At 41.1% G+C, this 23705-nt stretch overlaps 1 protein-coding gene across 6 annotated transcripts in view; it reads left to right on the top strand.

The window, feature by feature from the left end:
- PDE1C (phosphodiesterase 1C) overlaps nucleotides 1-23705 on the top strand; it is an 851320-nt gene that overhangs the window by 287366 nt on the left and 540249 nt on the right. For 3 of the 6 annotated variants that reach the window (XM_075826960.1, XM_075826956.1, XM_075826957.1), the window contains exon 1: nucleotides 17202-17805. The exons of the other annotated variants lie outside the window; for them this stretch is intronic. In XM_075826960.1, the coding sequence (XP_075683075.1) occupies nucleotides 17672-17805 (134 nt within the window). In that variant the 5' untranslated portion in view covers nucleotides 17202-17671. Of the gene's footprint in view, nucleotides 1-17201; nucleotides 17806-23705 lie in introns of those variants that run through there. 6 annotated transcript variants of the gene reach the window in all.

Here is a 23705-nt window from a genome sequence, read left to right on the forward strand (position 1 = left end):
GAGTGGTTATTGCACCTAGTAATCTAGAACTTTTAAGCCCTATTCAAACGACAGGGATTTTCGGGCCATGTGACGGACGTTTTTTGAACGGCTGGCACGCGGCCGCAGTAGGCACAATAGACCCCAAATGGGGCTATTCACACAGCCTATTCTTTTGACAGCCTACTAAACTGGGCCATCAAAAAATGGTACATGTGCTATTTTGGGCCGTTCTCCTGGCCGCACGGCTCCCATAGACGTCTATAGGGCCATGTAAAGCACGGCTGCCACTTGGATGTGATCCCAGTGATGGCCGTGCTTTCTGCCGCTCACTCACTCTCTTCTCCTCCTCACAGTTCGAAGTACATGTGAGGAGAAGGAGGATATTTTTTTGCTCCCTGTAGGAGCGGAATCCCTAATCCCTGGCCACAGTGTTGCCGAGCGGAATCCCTAATCCCCAGCCACAGTGTTGCCGAAGGGTCAGCGTCGGACTGGGGTTCCTTGAGCCCACCAGAGAAGATGATTCTGAGGGCCCATGCCCCATCTATATAGATCATGTACATGTCAACTATTCATTCCATCATAGTCCTTGTTGTTATCGTTGTACACACAGGACATATCATCAACAAATTCTAATAGGTAATTTGTGAATCATCCCATTAAAAGTAGAACCTAGTGGAAAGTGATTGGCTCCAGATGGGAATGTCTTTTGCTGGACCTTTAAGGCCCATTATTGTATTAAAGCCTCAGCCCACTGAAGGATCCCCTTGTTCTCTGGAGGGCCAGTCCGACCCTGATTATGCTATGTCCACACGTAGCGTAAGCATTGCAGATATTCCGTAACAGATTTAATTGCCAAAAATCTGCAGTGTAATACAGTAGCAGTAGAGTGGTTGAGATTTGAACAAATCTCATCAACACGCTGCGTACAAAACCATCCGAAAAAACATTGATAAATTGACATGCGGTCCGTTTTTTTAATCCGCAGCATGTCAATTTATGCTCCAAAATCGCTGGCTCTCTGTTGATCTCTCCATTGAATTCAATGGGGGAGGTAAAACCCGTAACAAATAGCAGATGTTGCGATTTTTGCGGCTGAAAAGCTGCAATTCCACCGCAAAATTGCAACTCAGAAGGAAAAAAAGCCTATATTTACCCATAGTTATGGTGGTGCGTCTTTCTGATGTCTTGCAGCCCGGTCTCTTGGGATGATGTTTCATCCCATGTAACTGCTGCAGCCAATTACAGGCTGCAGAGGTCACATGGGATGAAACGTCATCCCAGGAGGCCAGGCTTCAGGACATCAGAGGAACGCGTCACCATGACTATGGGTAAATATAGCTTTTGTTTTTTTTGTAACATGCTTTTTCCCGCAGTGGACATTCCGCTTGAAAAACTGCACCACAATTTGATGCAGTTTTTCTTCCGAAATTCACTGCAGGCTCCAAAATGGATACACTGTGTACTATAACGCAGCATATCCGCCCTCTGTGAACATAACCTTAGGGTATATTTAAGCTGCACTAATATATAGACGCCTGTCTAGTGAAAAAGGTATTTATTGGAATTATACAAAAAACAGGATATACAATGGCGAAATAATCAAACTCCACGCAGGGGGTGGTGGAGTAAAGGGTTAAAAGCAAAGTGAAGAGAAAGGGAAACAGAGGTAAAAGATACATTATGATACAATTGGGTAATTATAACAAGAGCCAATAACATATACGATAGTAAAAGTCACAAAGCCTCATATAATACGAATGAAAAGTACTATGCAAATCTGCTAAGATAAGGCTGATGAAACCAGTCCGCAAGATGAGTATTCGTAGAATGTTATACAATATTGGAAATAAGGTGCGTGGGAGGAGGAAAACCATGGGTACAAAACCCTACAATGGGATTCAAAAGAATAATTTCTAATAGCATCTAATTTTTCATGGATTGCAATGCGATGAATTCATCCGAAGAAGTTTCTCTCCCAGTAGGCAAATGGACATCCGTGTATTGTGATGCAATTTTTGCCATGATTTTGCCGTGATTCTGGTCTTTTTTTTTTAAAGAAGTAGTTCTAGGAAAACATTCCTAGACCTTCTTATATTGAAAAACGCACTACGGTGCTGCACATGATTGCAGCTTTTACTGTTTTTTTAAACTCTAACATGTTTCAATGGGGGAAAAACAACTCGGCAACAAAAATGCAATCGATAGGGAATGCTGTGGGTTTAGGGAAAAATTATTTTTGCATTGTGTGAATCCCATTTACTACAATGTAACTGCTGAATGTGTTAATTACTGCAATAGCCAAAACACACAAAGAATGTGACAATACCGTTAAGGGGAGCTAATTAATCCGCCGCTCGTCAATCACCAATCAATTAGTAAAGAAATACTCGGCTGTAAACTATTATTCATTACTTGCTGGTAACACTCACTCTTCCCTCCAGTAGTATGCAACCTTATAGTGTCCTTGAAGTGTAGTATGCGCTGCCCAGAGCCAGCAGAAGTGTCTGCACACATACAAGCTGGACCGAGCTCATATTTCATCACGTTATGACTATTTTCTGTTATCAGCTGTGTGCTATATGTTTCTAAAATTTTATTATCACATCCACTGAAAATTGTGATGACTGGGAATATTTTTTATCTCTTTTAGGGCTTGTCCACACGTAATGGAATTGCTGCGTATTTTCCATCCGGAAATGCGGTCGGCAAATACGCAGCAGAATACAGTATCAGCAAAATGGGTGAGATTTAACTAATTTCATCCACAGAAATTCACCTGCGATGCATATTTTTCTACCGCAGCGAGTCAATTCTTGCTGCGGAAAGTGGACTCAATTGCTGTTTTTTCAGAGGAGATGTCACCATATCCTAGAATTAAAAAAAAACGCAAAAAAATCGGCACCATTTTCTACAGTAAAAACCGGAGGAAATGGTGTGGTTTTTCACAGTGGAATGTCTCTTAGTTTTAACAGAAATACTGCAGAAATTTTCTGAAGCAATTCCGTTACGTGTGGACAAGCCCTTACAATTCATAAAACAATGAATTCCTCATTTGCTCTGTTTTACTTTGACGCCATTGTATAACTGTGGAGTATACAGAAATTGTCTGTTCCCTGTTACTAATCTGTTACTAATTTATGTTGGGTTTTTTTCCGGTGCATTCTATGGAACAGCATGAAGTGCAGTATAGGATAGAGAATAGTTCTGTATTTCCCTTCTTGATGTTATCTGTGTTACACAATTACCTGTGGCAGTTTATTTGACTATGAATTACGCATGCTTTACAGGAAAGCCCCATGCTTCCAATGGCATTTGTCTTTTTATATCTACAGATGTATTATGTATAGTATTTGGGGGAGATATAAATATATATTTGAAATAACTACATGTATGGACACAGACGTATAGCTATATGACTAAAGAACGGAATCAGATTGTAATGGAAAGAGTTATTATCCATAGCAGTAATATACTTGGTTGCTATATTATGAGAAGGTGCTCACTTTTCAATATTGAGGTTTTAAATAAGAATATGTGCACACCCCTCCTAATTAATGAGTTCAGATGGTTCAGCTGCACCAAGTCCAAACAGGTACATAAAATCATGTCCACAGCCATGCAATTTCCATAGAGAAATCGAACTAAAAGTTTGGGTCGTACTGAAAGGCTCAGTGACTTTAAACGTGGCACTGTCATAGGATGCCACCTTTATAAGGTTTGAAATTTCTCCTCTGCTAGACCTGCCCCATCAACTGTAAGTTATATTATTATGAAGTGGAAGCATCCAGGAGTAACAACAGCTATGCCACGAAGCAGTAGACCAAGCAATCTCGCAGTGGTGCCGATGAGTGTTTAGGTGCGTAGAGACATCAGTAGAGACATCAGCATAAGAACTGTGCTTTACGAGCTTCATGAAATGGGTTTCTAAGGTCGAGCAGCTGCAAACAAACCTAAGATCACAAAGTACAATGCCAAGCACAAGCTGAAGTGGTGTAAAGTATGCCGCCACCGGACACTGGAGCGGTGAATAGATGTAATCTGAAATGATTAATCACTTTTCACAATCTGGCAGTCTGATCGATGAATCTGGGTTTGGCGGATGCCAGAAGAAAGCTACCCACCGGAATGTAAAGTGCAGACTGTAAGGCTGGGTTCACACGACCTATTTTCAGACGTAAACGAGGCGTATTATGCCTCGTTTTACGCCTGAAAATAAGGCTACAATACGTCGGCAAACATCTGCCCATTCATTTGAATGGGTTTGCCGACGTACTGTGCCGACGACCTGTCATTTACGCATCGTCATTTGACAGCTGTCAAACGACGACGCATAAAAATACAGCCTCGTCAAAAGAAGTGCAGGACACTTCTTTGGACGTTTTTGGAGCCGTTTTCTCATAGACTCCAATGAATACAGCTCCAAAAACGGACGTAAAAAATGCAGCGAAAACGCTGCGAAAAACGCAGTGAAAAGCGCGAGTTGCTCAAAAAACGTCTGAAAATCAGGGGCTGTTTTCCCTTGAAAACAGCTCCGTATTTTCAGACGTTTTTGGTCACTACGTGTGCACATACCCTAATATTTGGTGGTGAAGGGATAATGTTCCGAGTTGGTTTTTCAGGGTTTGGTCTAGGACCCATATTTTCAGTGAAGGGTAAAGCTAATGCTACAACATACAAAGACATTCTTGACAATTGTATGCTTCCAACATTGGTCTGGCGAGTTTGATGTGGAGGAACTTGAGTGGCTTGCACAGAGCCCTGACTTAAAACCTATCGTACATCTGATTGAAAGCCAGACATTCTTGTTCACATTAGTGCCTGACCTTACAGATGCTCTCTTGTTTGAATAGGCACAAATTCTCATAATAACGACTATGGTTTTAGAATGGGATGTTCAACGTGCTCATATACAGTAGGTCAGTTGTCCACATACTTTTGGCCAGATAGTGTATTTGATAATGCACGCAGTAATGTTACTGGGTAGGAATAATTCTTACAGTTACAGTATGTCACATAGCCTGGATAACGCACGGGTATAGTTAACACAATTAAATCACAGTACATGGATAATAAACACAGGGATGTTACAATACAGAAATATTAAACAGTGGTATTTCCACACAGGTATAATAAAGTCAATCATGTCACAGCATACGCTATATGCAATAGCTAAACTGAAGTAACAGAACAAGAATAATAGTTGCATTGATGTCACAGTGCAGGGATAATGCACAAAGTGATGTCACAGTACATGGATAATAAACCCTGGGAAGTCAGTATAATGGGATATAGCACACAGTGATGTCACAGTATGGTAATAATGTACACAGTGATGTCACAAAACATAATAATCATAGTGATATCACAGCTAATGGTTGAGAACCACAGCGGTGTAACAGCACAGGGATATTAAACACAGCATCACAATGCAAGGATAATGCACACAGTGGTTTCACAATACAGATAATAAACAATAGTAGTCCATTGGACCCCCTCAGGCCCTAGACCCAAGTACGACTGCTTCCTCTGGATCCCCTATAGTTGTGCCCCTGATATTCCCTTTTTGGTTAAGAACAAGTTTAGTATTTTGTCTAGGGACATATGGAGTAACCTCCCACAATTAACAGTGGTCCTTGATTTTCTGATCAATAGCCCAACTGTAAGGCTAGGTGCACACATTGAGGGCAATTGAATAAAACTAGCGTTTCATACGCCATTCTAAATCTGAAGAAAGTTGGACTAAGAGGAGCCTAATTTATTAAGTGGCCCCTGCCTCTTAATAAATTAGGCACATCTCTGGCCATCTTTGTGCTAGAAAAACAAATCTACTCCCAACTATGAGCTGCAATAGATTTGCGCTATAATTTACTGACATAAATTATAGTAAATGTATCAGCCTGTAGTGGCCCCGCTCCTCTTGCTAAGCCCAGACCCTTTTTTTTGTAAAGCGTCAAACGCGCCGTAAAATTAGAAAAATTACAACATTTTTGAGCAAAAATAATGTTTTTGTGCAAATTTTAACTTCTCTATGCCAAAAAACTGGCGTAGAGGTCTTCATAAATTTTTGTTTTCGGTGCAATTTTTAGTGATTGTTTTCAAGCGCTTTTTCTTAGGCAAAAATGCTGTGAACAGATATTTGCTGTTAGTCAATAAGAGTATATGAAGTTATCAACACACTTTGCGTATTTATTTTTTTTGTGAATTGGATCTTGGTGACGTTTTTTTCAAAACACAGCATGCTTCATGTGTTGGCATTTTGAGGACTTCCCCCAATAGAAAAAACGTAACTGCTTGTGTCCTTTATGTGCTAATTTTTCTGCAACTCTCATGGTGTTTCTATGTGCGTTTTTAAGCTAAAAAACGAAAACGTGTGTAGGGGGCCTAAAAAGGTGGAGACTCGTGGTAGTTCAAAGTGAGGAGCTGTTGGTGTGGGATTTGGTGATCTAAGTTAACTAGTGTGGCACTTTACTTGTTAACCTTTAAAAAATAAAAAACTTTCTGACATGTCAGAAGTTTTGATCAGTGGAGATCTGAGCACTGGGATCCCCACCGATCGCTAAAACGGGTGAACGCTGAGCTGCTTCATTTCTGATAGGCTTTTTTCAGAAAGCCAAGCAATTGGTCTCATAGACTACAGGTGGTTTTCCCATAAACTTCTCTATAGGACCTCAAAAACGCCAGGAAAAAAACATGTACAAAATAACACTAAGGCCCTGTTCACACGGAGTTTTTTGACGAGTTTTTTGAGGCAGAAACCACACCAAAAAACTCCTCAAAAACCGCCCGAAAATGCCTCCCATTGATTTCAATGGGAGGCAGACGAGTTTTTTTTCCACGAGTAAAAAAAACTCGTCGTGGTAAAAAGAAGCAACATGACCCATCTTGAGGCGGTTTCCTCCTCCAAAACCCCATTTCAATGAGTCAGAAAGAGGAAAAAAAACCCTCGACGAGTGTTTTGACGAGTTTTTGTCAAACCACTGTGCAAAAACCTACTGGAGCAGTTTTTGCAGGAGGAATTTTCCTCCTGCAAAAAACTCCGTGTGAACACAGCCTAAAGACCCCACAAAAAAACGCCACTAAAAACGCCATAAAAAATGAATGTTACTTTTGAAAACTGCTAGTGTTTTTTTGATGCAGATTAAGGGGGGATTCACACGAGCGTGTATTCGGTCCGTGCGGGCTGCGTGGTTTTCACGCGGCACGCATGGACCAATACAAGTCTATGGGGCAGTACAGACAGTCCGTGCTTTTTGCGCAGCGTTTGTCTGCTGCGCAAAAAGCGCGACAGGTTCAATAACTCTGCGTATTTCGCGCATCACGCACCCATTGAAGTCAATGGGTGCGTGAAAATCACGCGCACCACACGGAAGCACTTCCGTGGGACGAGCGTGATTCGCGCAACAGCAGTGAAAAGGATGAATGAAAACAGAAAAGCACCACGTGCTTTTCTGTTTCCAAGCATCCAAACGGAGTGTCTTTGCGAGGAGCGAACCCCGACAACCGAGGCAAACTTCACCGGGTTCGGCCAAACTCGTTTTGGCCGAACCCGGCAAAAAAATTTCCGGTCCGCGACGTCGGGAGAGATTCACTGTGCATGGTGCTGAAAGAGTTAAACTGTTTCAGCACCATGGACAGTGACTTGCGATCCCAAAATACATGAACCTGTAAAAAAACGAAGTTCTAACTTACCGATTACTCCTGTCTCCTTCCTGCAGTCCGACCTCCCGGGATGACACTTCAGTTCAAGTGACAGCTCCAGCCAATCACAGGCCAAGCACAGGCTGCAGCCAATCACAGGCTGCAGCGGTCACTTGGACTGCCGCGTCATCCAGGGAGGTGGGGCCCGATGTCAAGAGAGGCGCGTCACCAAGGACGCGTCACCAAGGACGCGTCACCAAGGCAACGGCCGGGAAGTTCTCGGTAAGTAGGAACTTTATCTTTTTTTTTTACAGGTTTTTCGCTGTTGTGTTCGGCATTCACTGTCGAGGGTGCTGAAAGAGTTAGCTCTTTCAGCACCTTGGACAGTGACGGGCGTCGACAAGCCTCATCTCTATGATGCCGGCTGCGCGAAAATCACGCAGCCGCGCATCAGACACGCATGACACACGCAGCTGTCAAATGGTTTTTGCGCTCGCAAAACGCCGCGTTGTTTGCGCGCGCAAAAACGCAACGCTCGTGTGAATCTCCCCTAATTGCCAGAAAAAATTTGTGTGTGAAGGAATCCTAAATCATTCATATTTATTTAGCACTTTTTTCATTCTTCTTATTTTATATCTTTTAGGGTATGTTCACACTTTTCATGCGTATTTCTGAGCGTAAACGCCTTGAAATACACCTGGAAAAACATTAGATAAACGCCTACAAATGGCTTTCCATTGAATTCAATGGGAAAAACACTGTGCTGTTCACATGAGGTGTATTTTTACGCTGCTGAATTTAAGAAACACCTCGTAAAAAGAAGCCTTGTAAAAAGAAGTAGCATGTCATTTCTTGAGGCTTCTTAATATTCAGCCATATCTTTTTGTATGTGCGAACATACCCTTAGGCTTCCTTCACACATAGATATTTTCTGCCATTTTAAACTGCATTAGGAAACTGCATGTTAAAACGCGAGCGTTTGGTAAAATGTAACAGCGGTTTTTCATGGTGTTTTTAGTGGCATTTTTGGTGGCATTTTTTATTTAGTGTCCTTGTGCACATGCGTGTTCTTCTGGTGTTTTTGAAGTCCTGTATAGAACCTATGTAAAAGAAACTGAAAAAACGCCAGATCAAGCTGTGTTGCTGGTGCTGGAAAAAAAGGCCACTGGCCATGAAAAAAGGAGCAAAAATACCACAAACCAAAACACACTTGTATGTAGTGCATTCTGTATTCCACTTCAAAGTAACATCTACCCACACTAAAAATCGCATAAAAAAACACAGTTTAAAACGCCATTAAACACACCACAAAAAAACTAAACAGAAAACCACTGTGTATGAATCCAAATACTGGTGTGTTTTTTTTGTTACATGAATTGTTGGCTGCAGACAAAAAGTGGAGCTGTTCCCCAGAGTAAGCAATCAGATTTCAGCTTAAATTGCTTTGTGTGTTGTTGTTGTTGTTGTTGTTGAAAGCACTGTTACCTAAGATTCTGTACGCTACACAATGGCATTTCTGCTTATAATTCTGAGCTGCTCTCCCTATAGATATCACCTAGTCTAGGTTAAAAAAATCTGTATTTGTATCTGTACTCGATATCTACATGTCAAACTAGCTGTATATGCCTATGTGTAATAACACTCTATGAAGGCGGTTTTACATGAACGGATAATGTCAGTATCTTTATTTTTATTGCCAAGCACACAATCTGATCCCTTCCTGTAAAATTAGGAAAATCTTTACAAATCTGATCCTGTCCTCGAAACTAAATATATGACTCCTGTGCGGAGCCTTAATACGATGTAGCTTTCACAGTGGGAGAGATTTAGGGCAAAGCCCCACGTGGCGGAATTGCTCTTGAATTCCGCTGCGGACACTCCGCAGCGTTAATCCGCAGCGGACCTGTTTCTCCATTGCCTCCCACTTCTTTTTAGTAGGCTTCGTTTAGACGAGGCTGAAAATTCCGCTGCGGAGCATAGGCTGCGATGCGGAATTTGGTGTCCGCAGCATACAATGGATGTTGCGGACCAGTGGCAGACTGGAAGTTGACTTCAATGGAGATTCTAAGTTCCGCAATGAAGTCCGCAGCTGTCATGCACATGTTATGTGTGCTGCGGATGCGTATTGCTTTTTTAACATGACATTTCTTCATTCTGGCTGGACCTGTGTATTTCTAGGTCTACAGCCAGACTGAGGAAGTCAATGGGGCTCCCGTAATTACGGGTGACTATGTGTGTGCACCCATAATTACGGGAGCGTTGCTAAGCGACGTCAGTAAATAGTCACTGTCCAGGGTGCTGAAAGAGTTAAGCGATCGGCAGTAACTGTTTCTGCACCCTGGACAGTGACTACCGATCCCAATATACATCAACCTGTAAAAAAAAAAGAATTTCATACTTACGAGAACTCCCTGCTTCTTTCTCCAGTCCGGCTTCCCAGGATGACGTTTCAGTCTAAGTGACGGCTGCAGCCAATCACAGGCTGCAGCGGTCACATGGACTGCTGCGTCATCCAGGGAGGTCGGGTTGGATGTGAAGAGAGGGACGCGTCACCAAGGCAACAACCGGTAAGTATGAAATTCGTTTACTTTCACTAGGGAAAGTGCTGTCCCTTCTCTCTATCCTGCACTGATAGAGAGAAGGGAAGTACTTTCACCGCAATACGCAGCAGCTAGTCCGCATCAATTTACTGCACATTTTGGGCAGATCCGCCACAGAATCTGCAACGCAGATTCTGTGCGGCATTGATGCGGACAGTTGCGGAGGAAAACCGCCACGTGGGGCCATGCTCTTACAGAGAAAAATGTGCCGGAAATCTGGTGAAAAATGCTCCGAAATAATGGAGTACACGTGTTTTCGTCACTTTTATTTTTAACCTTCCTTGGCGGGTTTTAAGTGTCTATATAAAGGGGCTTAACTAAGTGGAGTTGTATAATGCGCCAAATGTAATAACACTTTGGATAATAACATGTGTATATGGGTTTTTAAAACAATTTTTCAAACAACTTATGCTAATTTAATAGCATACCTGATATCTAGCAGCTTTTTAATTTACTTGCTGTTATAACTTAGTAGTTTTATTCATGCAAATTCAGTGTGAAGTTACTGCCACTAGGTGTCTCTCTTCCTGTAATCTGCTGTCCACCTCCTGTTGTTAAGCAAAATCAGTCTCTAGTTACAGTGCAGAGGAGAAGTGATAGGAAAAGGGGAAAGGAGGAAAAGGAGCGTGGAGGGTTAAAGTCGCCTTCAATTAGGGTCTATTGATACCGACTGGAACAAGAGCAGAAAGATTGTGTTGTGCAATGTCCCCTATTATTATTGCCACGTTGTAAGGTATTGATTGTTACAATGTGTCATTACGACTTTTATCTAATTCACCAAGGTGGAAATTTTGTTTTTGGTTTTATCACTTTGGTGAAAAATAGAAGAGGTAGTGCTGCAAGGATGATTGATATATGTAAAATTCCTTGCATACGCACCCCGCAAGAGGTTATATTCAGATTATATGAGCAACTGCGTATTGCTTGATTGCGTTTATGGTGTTATTCCAATTGGTTAGTTGGTTATATTGTTGTGCAATACGGACTGCAAATTAGGCCGGTAAGTAGTTGGTTCGCTAGTGCGTTTTATGTACAACGCTATTGCTTTAATCCCAGTTGGATATACACCTTATTCAGCAATATGAGCACTATCGTTATGAACTGCCAATTCCTAGTATATACTGTATTACATTCAGGCGGCCGTGCACATAAGTAGACAGGCTCTGTTTGATTTGTAAGTATTACTAGATAAATTCAATTATGAGATTTGCTGGTTATTTACGTCAGCAAATACTCAGGATGTAAGCTATCAGAGCCACGGCAGCTCAGTGGCCTATGATGATATTACCACCACGTTCGTTCGTTCCCCTTTTGTACGGAGGGAACTCGCAGTTCAACAACCTGTAGTGCTGTAGGATGTAAGCTGTCAGAGCCACGGCAGCTCAGGAGCCTGTGATGGTATTACCACCACGTTCGTTCATTCCCCTTTCGTGCGGAGCGAACTGACAGCTCAACATCCTGTAGTGCTATTGCCACTACCTCCGTTCGTTCCGAGTTTGCAGTGGACGAACTGATTGCGGTAAGATTAGATTTTAAAATTTTTTCATTTGCTAATCTTGCCCTCTATAGTCGAAAATCTTTCCCTATTGCCAGGGTCGGTATGATCCCGACGCGCGTTTCACTGATCAAAGTCAGCTTCTTCCGGGGGCGGGAGCATTTTGTTCCTGACGCTACTTAAAGCCCAGGATTTGATTGACATTGAGTGTAGCCAATCAGTTACAAGGTGATTTGTTACACTGTTTCTATTGTGAAGGGAACTGTGATTGAATTCCCATCAGTAGTTACAAAACAACCTCATTTCGTACAGAATTCACCTCAGCAATGTTTAATGGATTGATTGACTTCTTTAACATTTATTTGTATGTCCAAAACATTCGGACATATTGTGTTGAATGGTATCACATCTTAAACTATATGTTATTTAATAACTTTAAGAGTAATATGTTACTGAAATATTGTTATTTTTACTTATTGTATTATTGGACCTACAAAATTTTTATTTTTTGTTTTTTATTTATTATTTTATATATTCGATGTTTATGTAATCTTTTTAATATTAATATTTATTTTATTTTAATAATTAATTATTTTTAAATGTTTTTGAAGGTTTTTTTTGGGGTTTTGAGTAATTTTTATGTATTTATTGTTTTTAATAATTGCTGACCCTTATAAGTAAAGTACTAAATTCCATATACCATATCTAAGTAAAATCCATGTATACGATAATATCACGATTTGTCAATCCCATGGTTGTTGTCTCATTAATCTTCTTTATTACCTGAGACTAGTTTCCCATGTACCCTTTTTTAGTGGATATTCCTAGAGATTATGACATTTTGTTGCACACAATATACCAGAATCTCCTATTTTTGTTGCTCTAATATTATTATGGACTTATAATAATATATGATTGGCTTAAGACTACATGTAATAACACATATTACAGATTGGCTAGTTAGGAAGTTGTAATTTTTGTGGATAAGGTGAAATGGAAGTCTCACATATTTAGAGAAAGCAGCCAAAATTGAAAGATTCATTTAAACCATGTGGGCTCACAGAGTTCATGTTGAAAATCCACTTACTCTCTTCTTTTAACAACAAAGAGTCCACATCCCCACCTCTGATTCCAGTGGTGAGGTGGCAAATGGCCCAGCCAGATAGTTCTCTAAAATTGAGATTATGGCTGTGTTTAAAGTGTCTGGCCACTGGTGTTGGTTGAAACTGTTTATTTTGTTTTTTTGTTTCCATTTCCACTTTATCATAATTTCTTATGTTTCCAATATGTTCCCTTATTCTAGATTTGAGGTCTCTCTTGGTTTTTCCCACATAATGTAGGTTACACGTACATCTTAGGACATATATCACCCCCTTGGTGGCACAGGTGATATGCTCCCGAATTTTGTAGTGATCTCCTTTTCCGTTCTTAAAACCCTGCTTTTTTATGAGGATTTGACAGGCTGTACATAGGCCGCATGGATAGAACCCTGGGTATTTTTGTTGTTTCTTTTTTATGCAATCCCTCGAAAAATGACTTTTTACAATGTGTTGTTCTATGGTATTGCTTTTTCTGTAACCTGAGGAGATTGTTGTACCGAGATGTTGTTTAAGGTCTTCGTCCAGTAGTAAAATCTGCCAATGTTTTGCCATGATGTTATGCATATCTTGCCATTTGTCGTGCAGTGTGGTGATAAACCTTACTTTATTGTCACTTTTCGACTTTGCCTTTGTAACTAGCAATGTGTCCCTGTCTGTCCTAAGTGCAATGTTATATGCCTGTTTTATCTGATGTCCAGAGTAGTGTCTGTCTTTTAATCTTATTTTCAAATCTACTGCTCCTTTCTTGAAATTTTCAAAAGTAGAGCAGTTTCTCCTTAATCTGAGGAATTCCCCTTTGGGGACCCCTCTGATTGTCCTCTTGAGGTGAGCACTATTTGCGTCAAGCAGGCTGTTGGTAGCTGTCTCTTTCCGATACAGGTTCGTGACAATATCACGATTAAGATCAGTGCCAATTTTAATATCTAGGAATGTGACCTCCTGCCTGCTGTAATTTAGGGTTAATTTCAAGTTCAAGTCGTTGGTATTAAGTTCCTTCATGAAATTTTGTAGTTCACCCTCTGTACCACTCCAGATGAACACGATATCGTCGATATATCTTCGCCATGTCGTAATCTTATCTGTGTACATCTGGAGTGGTTCCCCAAAGACAACTTCTTCTTCCCACCATCCAAGGAACAGGTTGGCAAAGGTAGGTGCACAGGTTGTCCCCATCGCCGTTCCTTGGATTTGTAGGAAGAAGCGGGAGTCAAACACAAAATAATTCCTACTTAGAATAAATTTTAAGATCTTGTTGGCAAAGATCCTCCTGTTGGGGTTATAATCTTGTTCTCGTCCCAAAAAGAAATCCACAGCTTTACAGCCCAAATCATGTCTGATATTTGTATAAAGACTCTCTACATCCAGGGTTACGAGAATTTCTCCTTCCTCCAGATTAGCATTGTTTAGCTCTTGGAGTATTTGCATCGTATCCCTGGTGTAGGAGGGTAGTCTATATACAAAATCTCTTAGTTCTTGATCGAGCCATTGACTACATCTCTCAGTTAGACATCCTTGGCCAGATACAATTGGTCTGCCCGGTGGATGTTCCGCATTTTTGTGAATTTTAGGTAGCATATAAAAGGTTGCCACCTTAGGATGTCCAACTGAGAGAAACTTAGCCTCACCTTCAGAAATGGCCCTTTCTTCTACACCTGACTTAATAAGTCTCTCATATTCCTGTAGGAATTGAATGGTGGGATCCCCCCACGCTCCTTTTCCTCCTTTCCCCTTTTCCTATCACTTCTACAATTCAATAGGTGGTGTACACCTGAGCATGGAGGGATAATCTATTTTAAATTAATATCAAAAGTGGAGGTCTCCTCTACTAATCTCTCTACAGTGCAGAGGAGACACACTGCAAAAAGTAGGGGGTGTGTCTCTTCCCAGCCTGCGCCATAGTAGTCTATGGATAGGAGAGGGGAAACAGGAGGATGGAGCAGAGAGAGACACTCACACACACACACACACACACACACACATAGGAGAGGGGAAACAGGAGGATGGAGCAGAGAGAGACACTCACACACACACACACACACACACACACAAAGACTGCTACCCATAGAACTCTATGGAGAGGGGGGCAGGAGGAGCAGGGAGCAGAGAGAGACACCGACATGCTGCCCATAGAAGTCTATGAAGGGAGGAGGAAGCAGGAGGAGGGAAGAGAGAAAGAGAGAAAGAGAGAGACTTGTCTATATGGAGAGGGGAGGGGGAAGCAGGAGCACAGAGAGAGTGAGAGAGAGAGACGCTCTGCCCATAGTAGTCTATGGAGAGGGGAGAAGAAGCAGAAGGAGGAAGCAGTAGCAGACAGAGATACACACACAAAGACACTGCATATATGGAGATTTCATGGGGGCAGGAGGAGGGAGCACAAGCAGAGAGACACACACACACACACGCACACACAAACACACACACACACACACACAAACACACACACAAACACACACACACACACACACAAACACACACACACACACACACACACACACACACACACACACACACACACACACACACACACAGATGCTACTGCCCATAAAAGTCTATGGAGAGGGAAAGGGGCAGGAAGAAGGAGTAAGAGCAGAGAGCAAGAGGGGACAGAGGCTGCTGGTAATTGTTATTTGTCACCCCAGTGCTGGATTCACAGCTATACTGCTAATTTCTTCTGTCTAATTTCCTCCATGCTGCTGTTGCCATATATGTGATAGATAGAGATAGGAGAGCAGGATTCTCATCATCTCTGTGTGCAGTGTATAGAAGACATGATAGCTATTAGGCTCCACCCACTTGCTCAGGTAAAACTGAGAATTAAAGATAAAGCCTTCGGAGGGAAAACTGCTAAATAATGCAGAATACAAGTCATAATGGCCAGAATTAGTGTTATTCTTCATGTACACACATATGACAGCTTATTCTGAAAAGTCATCTGAAAAGTTAGATACGCTTTAAGGAGTTTTCATTATTGTACAAAAAAAAAAATACCTCATGGTACCATATGATTGTTACCATCTCAAAGAAGTGTGCTGTTGTTTATGGCCAGGGATCCACACCAATTAAATAGCCACGGCAATCACGTTAGATCGCAGTGCCATATCATGGCTGTAGTATCTTTATGGGGTCGCATGAAATCGCAAATCGCATGTGTCCTTGTGATGTCTATCGACCACAATATGTTATTGAAAAAAGAAACAACCATTTAGAATAATTACATGCACTTTTTTTCCCATAGGGATCTAATAAAATTGCATTTGATATAAGGTAATTGCGATTTTAGACACTATGCATTGTGATTTTAATTCTCTTTAAAAACAAGGTTCCTCCCCTAAATTCCAGCACGTAGAATTGCATGTAAAATCGGAATGTACTTATTGCGTGAGATCAAATTACAAGACGACGTCACCAGGAGCGCTAGGCTTATTCTGAGCAATTCCTACTTTTTCATTGCGGCAAAACAGTTAAAATCTTACACCTAGAAAGTTGCCTTCTGACAATATGATTATTTCCCATCGGATTTGCCAACATGTAAATGAAAAAGGTCAACTCACGGATAAACCCTGATGCCTGTGTGCGTATGGAGTGAACAGATATTATGTGTGACTATATTCCTATTCCCTTTTATTCTGGTCTGTAAATACTTCATATGAAACTGCTTTTCTGCTGACTGGGATGAGACGCTAGCATGCTAGAAAGGAAATCTCACATAGTGCTTTATTTTTGTCAACTGTATATTTTACAGACGACATTGGAATATAACAGGGAACGTCTTCTCTGTGGATTCTAGATTTGTGTATCAATGTGCGATACTACTGATATTCTTCCCTTAGCCAACTTTAAACCTTACAAGCTGGGTCGTTGGTGTGAATGTGTTCCAAACAGCACCTTGCCAGTATCTCCTCCCATATATCACTGTGCTAATGAGAGCCAGCTTTATTATTACTTTTCTTCAACCCACCCCCATTTCTATCAAGTAGCAGCCAATTTTTCCTGCAGCCTGGTTAGTGCATCTGTGCATGGGAGTAGAAGAGTGTATGTGTGTGTATAAGTGTGTGTGTGTATATGTGTGTGTATAAGTGTGTGTGTGTGTATGTGTGTGTGTGTGTGTGTGTGTGTGTGTGTGTGTGAGTGTGTGTGTGTTTGTGTGTGTGTGTGTGTGTGTGTGTGTGTGTGTGTGTGTGTGTGTGTGTGTATGTGTGTGTGTGTGTATGTGTTAGAGGCATATCCCTAGCCGGCTATGGGATGACTTTTCTCTCACTTGTCAATTCCCTTGCCTATCAGCGGAGCTGCTGGTAGTGGAAAAGGGATAGAAGGGAGGAGAGAGGCAAGAAATAAGGGGAGGGAGAAGCAAAGCTGGAGGGGACAAGGGCTGGCATTCAGAGCATCCTGGAGTAAAGAACTCGCAAGGTCCATCAAATGGGAGGAATAGACTCATTAGGAGCTGTGCAGATGCCTCTGTTCTGCAATTCCCAGCTTGTCGTCACAGCTTTTTTTTCCAATGATAAAGAGTCTTCAGCTGGTATTACCGATTGTATGTCTGGCTTATCGTTTTAAACAAAAAAATCTGTAGTGATTTCAATCTAGAGATCAACTTAATCCCTTAAATCAGACTCAGGATCATGGCATTCTGCCACAGCTACTCTCAGTATACACCTGGAGCTCCTATTGACAGCACACACTTTCTCTAATAAAAAGAAGCATTCTGGAAAACAAATAAAAGGCAACAATAAGACAAAAAAAAGAGAAGAAGAAACAATTAGAAAATGTTTGATGCTCCCCGTCACTGTTAAAGGTGAAGTTTGTAGTGTCTGTCTGTGCATGTATTGGTATTTGTTTGTTCGGAGTAACCATCCTTCATGAGCTTCAACCAAAGTCACAAACCTATAGCCATGGAGTCACCTACTAAGGAAATCGAAGAATTTGAAAGCAATTCACTGAAGTATCTGCAGCCGGAACAGATTGAGAAAATCTGGCTGCGTCTCAGAGGACTGTAAGTACTAGTCTTTTTTATATATATTTATTTAGTAACCCATACAAATATGCTGCATCTCCTTCCTGCCAACTTTATCTGTTCTCTCTAACTAACCCTCGTACATGAATTTGCCAACATGTGAAAGATTAATTCTAAAAAATAACACACAAAAAGCATAAAGGATGAAATAAGTTGTATCACTAGTGAAACATTATTGACTTCATTCATATAATGAATCTGTCCAGCATTATCTGTCCTGAACCTGATCAGTGACGTGACAATTATATGTATATTACGCTATATGTCGGGTTGCTGATATAATATATACTGTTTACAGTATGCTATGGCGAAAAGATTAAAAATCGAACACTTATAAGGGTCATGGTGCAATTCCCATAATAAATCTTAGGTTTAGATACCTGTTTCTAACAGCTTTGCTTGAACGTTCAAAAGCAGAGTCTCCGTGTCGGAATGTCACTATTGTATACTGTGCAAATAGAGTTTGCACATGATATTTCACCCATTAGTATAGCTAGGACAAGAATGCCAGTGTTAACAGGTGTAGGCTATGCCATCAGATTAAACAGATGTAAAAGGGCACTCTATATTATAGATGTGGTGTATTAGATCCAATGAGAATATTTAACCTATAGCTTTCATGTAGAGTTCAAAATATTTTCCATGAATGATTTTTGATGTTATATCCCTAACTGATCTGAACATCAGCTGATTGACTGCACACAATATGAAAGGCTCTGTTCACACTGGCATCATGGCTTTTGTTTTTACAGGATTGGTTTTTTTTCCCCCATTGACCTATAATGAATCCATCAGGTTTCCATTATTTTTTCTGGTATAGCATGAGGTCATAAAGAATTGAATCATTACAATAATTGCAGCTGTTGCTTAGAACCAATTTTTACATTCTGTGGATAATCGCCCTTACTAAATAACCGATTTAGTAGCACTACACACGTTTATACTGTACATACTGTGGCTTTTATGAGCTATACAGATGTGTCCAACCTTAACTTTTCTTGAATTTTGTTAAGTAATACAATTTGTCATGATACCAATTAAATATAATCTCGAACCATCCGGTAGAAAAAAAAACCGTATACATTAAACATATATCTTTTTTTAACATGTGAGTCTAAGGGTAATGGATGGTAGATGGGTAGCATCCGTCAGAGGCGTGAGAGGCATCCGTGAAGTCATCCAGTAACAAATGTGTTAAACGTTAAGTCTTTTAACATAGGAGTCTTTGGGCAACGGATGGCTAATGGAAGGCATATGTCGAAGGCAACTGTTGGAGGTATATGCTTTTCTTGCATGCTTCTTTAACATCTCGCGCCATATGTAACATCTCGGTGCACACTACATTTTCTGCCTTATGTTTGATGCATACAGAGAAAAAAAAGCACCTCTCTTGCACACGACCGTTGTGCCACTCGGACTGTTTTTGACGGCATCCGTGTGGCACTCAATAGTCTTCATGGACCCATTCACTTTAGCAGGTGAATCGGGTCCGTGAAAAATGGTCCAAGTCTCCGATTCGAGTAAAGATAGAACATGTCCTATCCTTCCTCGGATCACTGACGGAACTGGGACGGCGCACACGGTCGTATGCATGAGGCGGAAAAGTGGCATCTGGCACCATAGAGTATAATGGAATCTCATGACCCTGTTCGTGACGTATACATTAAACACATACCATTATAGTCTAATGGCAACGGATATGCATACTTTTTTTTTTACGGGATACTGCGGGATGATAAATTCTACTATGTCTCCTATGCTATTCCATCCTCCGAAATAAAGGTATATTGACATATACCAGCCCAGCGGAGGCCAAAAGGACACTTTTTTGGCCTCCATTATGCTAATGGAGCCCTACGGACATGTTTAGCTTGTACATAGTAGCTTTCCCGACGTACACACTAAACATAGGGCATAACCGTAGTGTGCCCAGAGCCTAAGTTAAGAAAAGACAAATCTGTATACAGTATCAAAAATCTTAGTCAGGACATTAGGGGCATAGACAACAATTTGTCCTGGTCCGAACGAGTAGCTCTGACCACTTTAGAGAAAAAACAAAATATTGTTCTAAAGACATCTGATAAAGGTGGGAACATCGTAATCATGAGTAGAGATGACTATAAAAAAATGTGTGAGGACATTTTACTCAATCCTGACTGTTACACCATTTTAAAGGACAACCCCACAGCACTGTTCAAAAAGGAGCTGCTGGGCATCTTGAGTGATGCAAAGAGCAGATCTTTGATCAGTGCGAGTGAGTTTGGGTTCCTGTTCCCACAATTTCCTATCATGGCGTGTTTTTATAGCCTGCCCAAAATCCACAAAGGGTATCCCCCCTTACGTGGCAGACCTATTCTTTCAGACATTAACAATTTAACTCAAAATGTGAGTACATATGTAGATCAGGTGTTGCGCCCTTTTGTCTTAAGTCTCACATCATATGTACGTGACACTATGGATGTTCTGAAACAAATTGACGGTATTACTTTGGAAAAAGACACACTGTTGGCTAGCCTGGATGTTGAGGCGTTGTATTCGTCCATACCTCACAAATTGGGGTGCAGGGCAGTCGAGTACTTCCTTGGATCAAGGGGCACTCAGTTTGTAGCCCATAACCAATTTGTTTTGCAGTTACTACAATTTGTTCTTGAAAAAAATATATTTATCTTTGAAGACAAGATCTTTCATCAGCAATGTGGCACTGCAATGGGGAGTCCTGCTGCTCCCACCTATGCAAATTTATTTCTTGGCTGGTGGGAGGAGACTATTGTCTTTGGGGACCAATTTGCCAAATGGACTTCGTCCGTTGGATTATGGATTAGATATATTGATGACGTGCTGCTTCTTTGGAACTCAACAGCTGAGGAGTTCCATAGTTTTGTAGCAGCCCTCAACACCAATGATATAGGGCTAAGGTTCACATGTGAGATCAGTGAAAAAGAATTGTCCTTTCTGGATTTGAAAATTATAAAAACAAGAGAAGGCACAATTCGCACCAAGGTACACCGTAAAGAAACAGCAACCAATAGTTTCTTGCAATGGAACAGCTGTCATCCTTATCCCCTCAAACGTGGCATTCCAAAAGGCCAATTTATGAGAGTACGTAGGAATTGTAGCTCCATGGGTGATTTTGAGAGTCAGGCTCAGGAACTCAAAACAAGATTGAAGGACAGAGGTTTCCCCAAGGGTGTAATCAGAAAGGCCTATGAGGGAGCAAGGGACGCAGATAGGCAATGTCTTCTGGTTCCTAAAAAACGTAAAGAAGAACAAGTTACGAGACTCATAGGCACCTATGATTCTAAACAAAATGATATTATGCAAATCCTGAAAAGGTATTGGCGTATTCTCAGCTCTGATACAGATTTGGTAGATCAGATCACACAATGGCCCTCTGTCACGTACCGGAGAGGGAAAAACATTAGGGACAGAGTTATGCACAGTTGTTTTGACCCCATTATACCTAGGGGTACGTGGTTGGACAGACAAACACCAGGCACGTTTAGATGTGGTAGCTGTAAAGCTTGTGACTTTATTCTCAAAGGGAATAGCTTTATCAGTGTTGCAACACAGGAAAAGTACAACATTCGGGATTTTGTCAATTGCAAAACAGCGGGGGTAGTCTACCTTATTACATGCCCATGCCCCCTAAACTATGTGGGCAAAACGGCACGACAATTTTGGCGCCGGATAAGGGAGCATGTTGGAGATATTATCCACGCTAGGGACACCTCAATATCAAAGCATGTACATGCTAAACACCAAGGCCGTGCAGCATGTTTAAAGTTTCAAGCAATTGAACTCATTAGACCCCCTAAAAGAGGAGGCGACTGGGACAATTTAATTCTACGCAAAGAAGCCCAATGGATCCATAGAATGGCATGTATACAACCAGCGGGTTTAAACGAGCAGACCAATTATACGTGCTTTATTTAATATGCAATTCCATTCCTCTCGAGGCGGCCGGTTTTCACCCTGGGCTGCCTTTTTGGGTGAGTGGTGTATTTTTGTATTTTGCATAGTGCATTTTGTTTTTGATATGGCCATCTTGGCCAGGCAACAAATAAAGAGATTTTTTGTCAGAATTTCTAAGTGGGAGGGACCCCGCATTTTTGTCCACTCAACATGTGTTTATAAACTATAGAGTTGTTTTTTGAGGTAGTCCACTTGCGGTGGGTAACTGTCCCGCAAGACATACTTACAAATCAATTATCGTTTTGCTCTTACCTTCCTCTAACTTGGCAGTCCGGGCGTTATGTCCTTGGCTTCTACTGCGCCTGCGCGGTCGGCTTGATGCGGTCGATGATGACCCCTGGCTGTCAGCTGACGGCGAGGGGTCACATGGGCAGGTGTCACGAATCGTGAGGGCGTTGTGATTGGTCAGTTCATGTAGCGCCGCCAAATACGAGGGGTGGAGTCGTGGTGCTTATAGTAACCCAGCGCCTGTAATGAAGTATGCCGTTGACATCGATACGAGCATCTTCCCGTGACGCACAGCAGAATATCTGCTGTTGAATATTATTATCGCTGGCGACGAGGCCAGAGTGACCAAGATACGGACCCCTGAGGATGAGTATCTGAAACGCGTAGGGTCTTTCATTATACATGGAATGTTTGCATAGGGGACAGTAGCATTGTGTTACACCCAGCGCTAGGAGATCCGGTGTTTGCTCATGGACACTGGTGCTTTTTGGGGATTGTACTATTGCTGTGCCCAGGACAAATGCTGGTTCCAGTAAAATATTGTTATAAACACTGAGATATATTTATCACAATGACTCAGTGTTTCTTGTTTAATTCATTTTTTAATTTACACGGTGGGGCCTATTTCACAGTGGTGTGTTACCCCTGTTTTTAAAAACGAGTTACTAATAAAAGGTATATTTTACTCAGTTGTCACTTCAGTGAACCCTTGAATTTTCTCATATTGTGGGAGCACAATTATATTTATATCAATTTAAACAGTGAATTTTCTGTATACAGTATGAGTGACTGTGAGAAAAGGCTTTACAAATCCCTAATATAGACCTCCTGTGCACTCAGTCTCACCTACCTGCTGTGGAGACTGACCGCTTACAAGTTTCGTCCTGGTGACATAACACTGCAAATCCCAGTATGTTCCATGCTCAAGACTAGGCGGCAGGGAGAGGGATAAAGCAGCTTTCTTGCCGGTATTAGCCACAATTCTGTTGTAATTATTCCTGCTTGCCTGATGGCTGATGTCACCAATTATTATTCTGTCAGCCCTGGTCCAACAGAACTAAAATGGGCAGATAGCAGAAAAACAAGAAGCTGAAAAACATTTAAAAAGGTGCTCCATACGTTACTACACTGAAAAAGTGAGAATAGTGACTTAGAAAACACTATCTACTTTTGTGGTTGTGCAATGAACCTTGGGGGGAGGGGGGTGCTCAGATGATCAATACTGATGCTGGTGCAGGACCAAAATATGTCTCTCCTCGTCTCTGATATCTATCTATCTATCTATCTATCTATCTATCTATCTATCTATCTATCTATCTATCTATCTATCTATCTATCTATCTATCTATCTATCTATCTATCTATCTATCTATCTATCTATCTATCTATCTATCTCATATCTATCTATCTATCTATCTATCTATCTATCTATCTATCTATCTATCTCATATCTATCTATCTATCTATCTATCTATCTATCTATCTATCTATCTATCTATCTATCTATCTATCTATCTATCTATCTATCTATCTATCTATCATCTATCTATCTATCTATCTATCTATCTATCTATCTATCTATCTATCTATCTATCTATCTATCTATCTATCTATCTATCTATCTATCTATCTATCTATCTATCTATCATCTATCTATTTCATATCTATCTATCTATCTA

Source organism: Rhinoderma darwinii, chromosome 5 (assembly GCF_050947455.1).
Source record: "Rhinoderma darwinii isolate aRhiDar2 chromosome 5, aRhiDar2.hap1, whole genome shotgun sequence".
In the NCBI taxonomy this organism is placed as follows: Eukaryota; Metazoa; Chordata; class Amphibia; order Anura; family Rhinodermatidae; genus Rhinoderma; species Rhinoderma darwinii.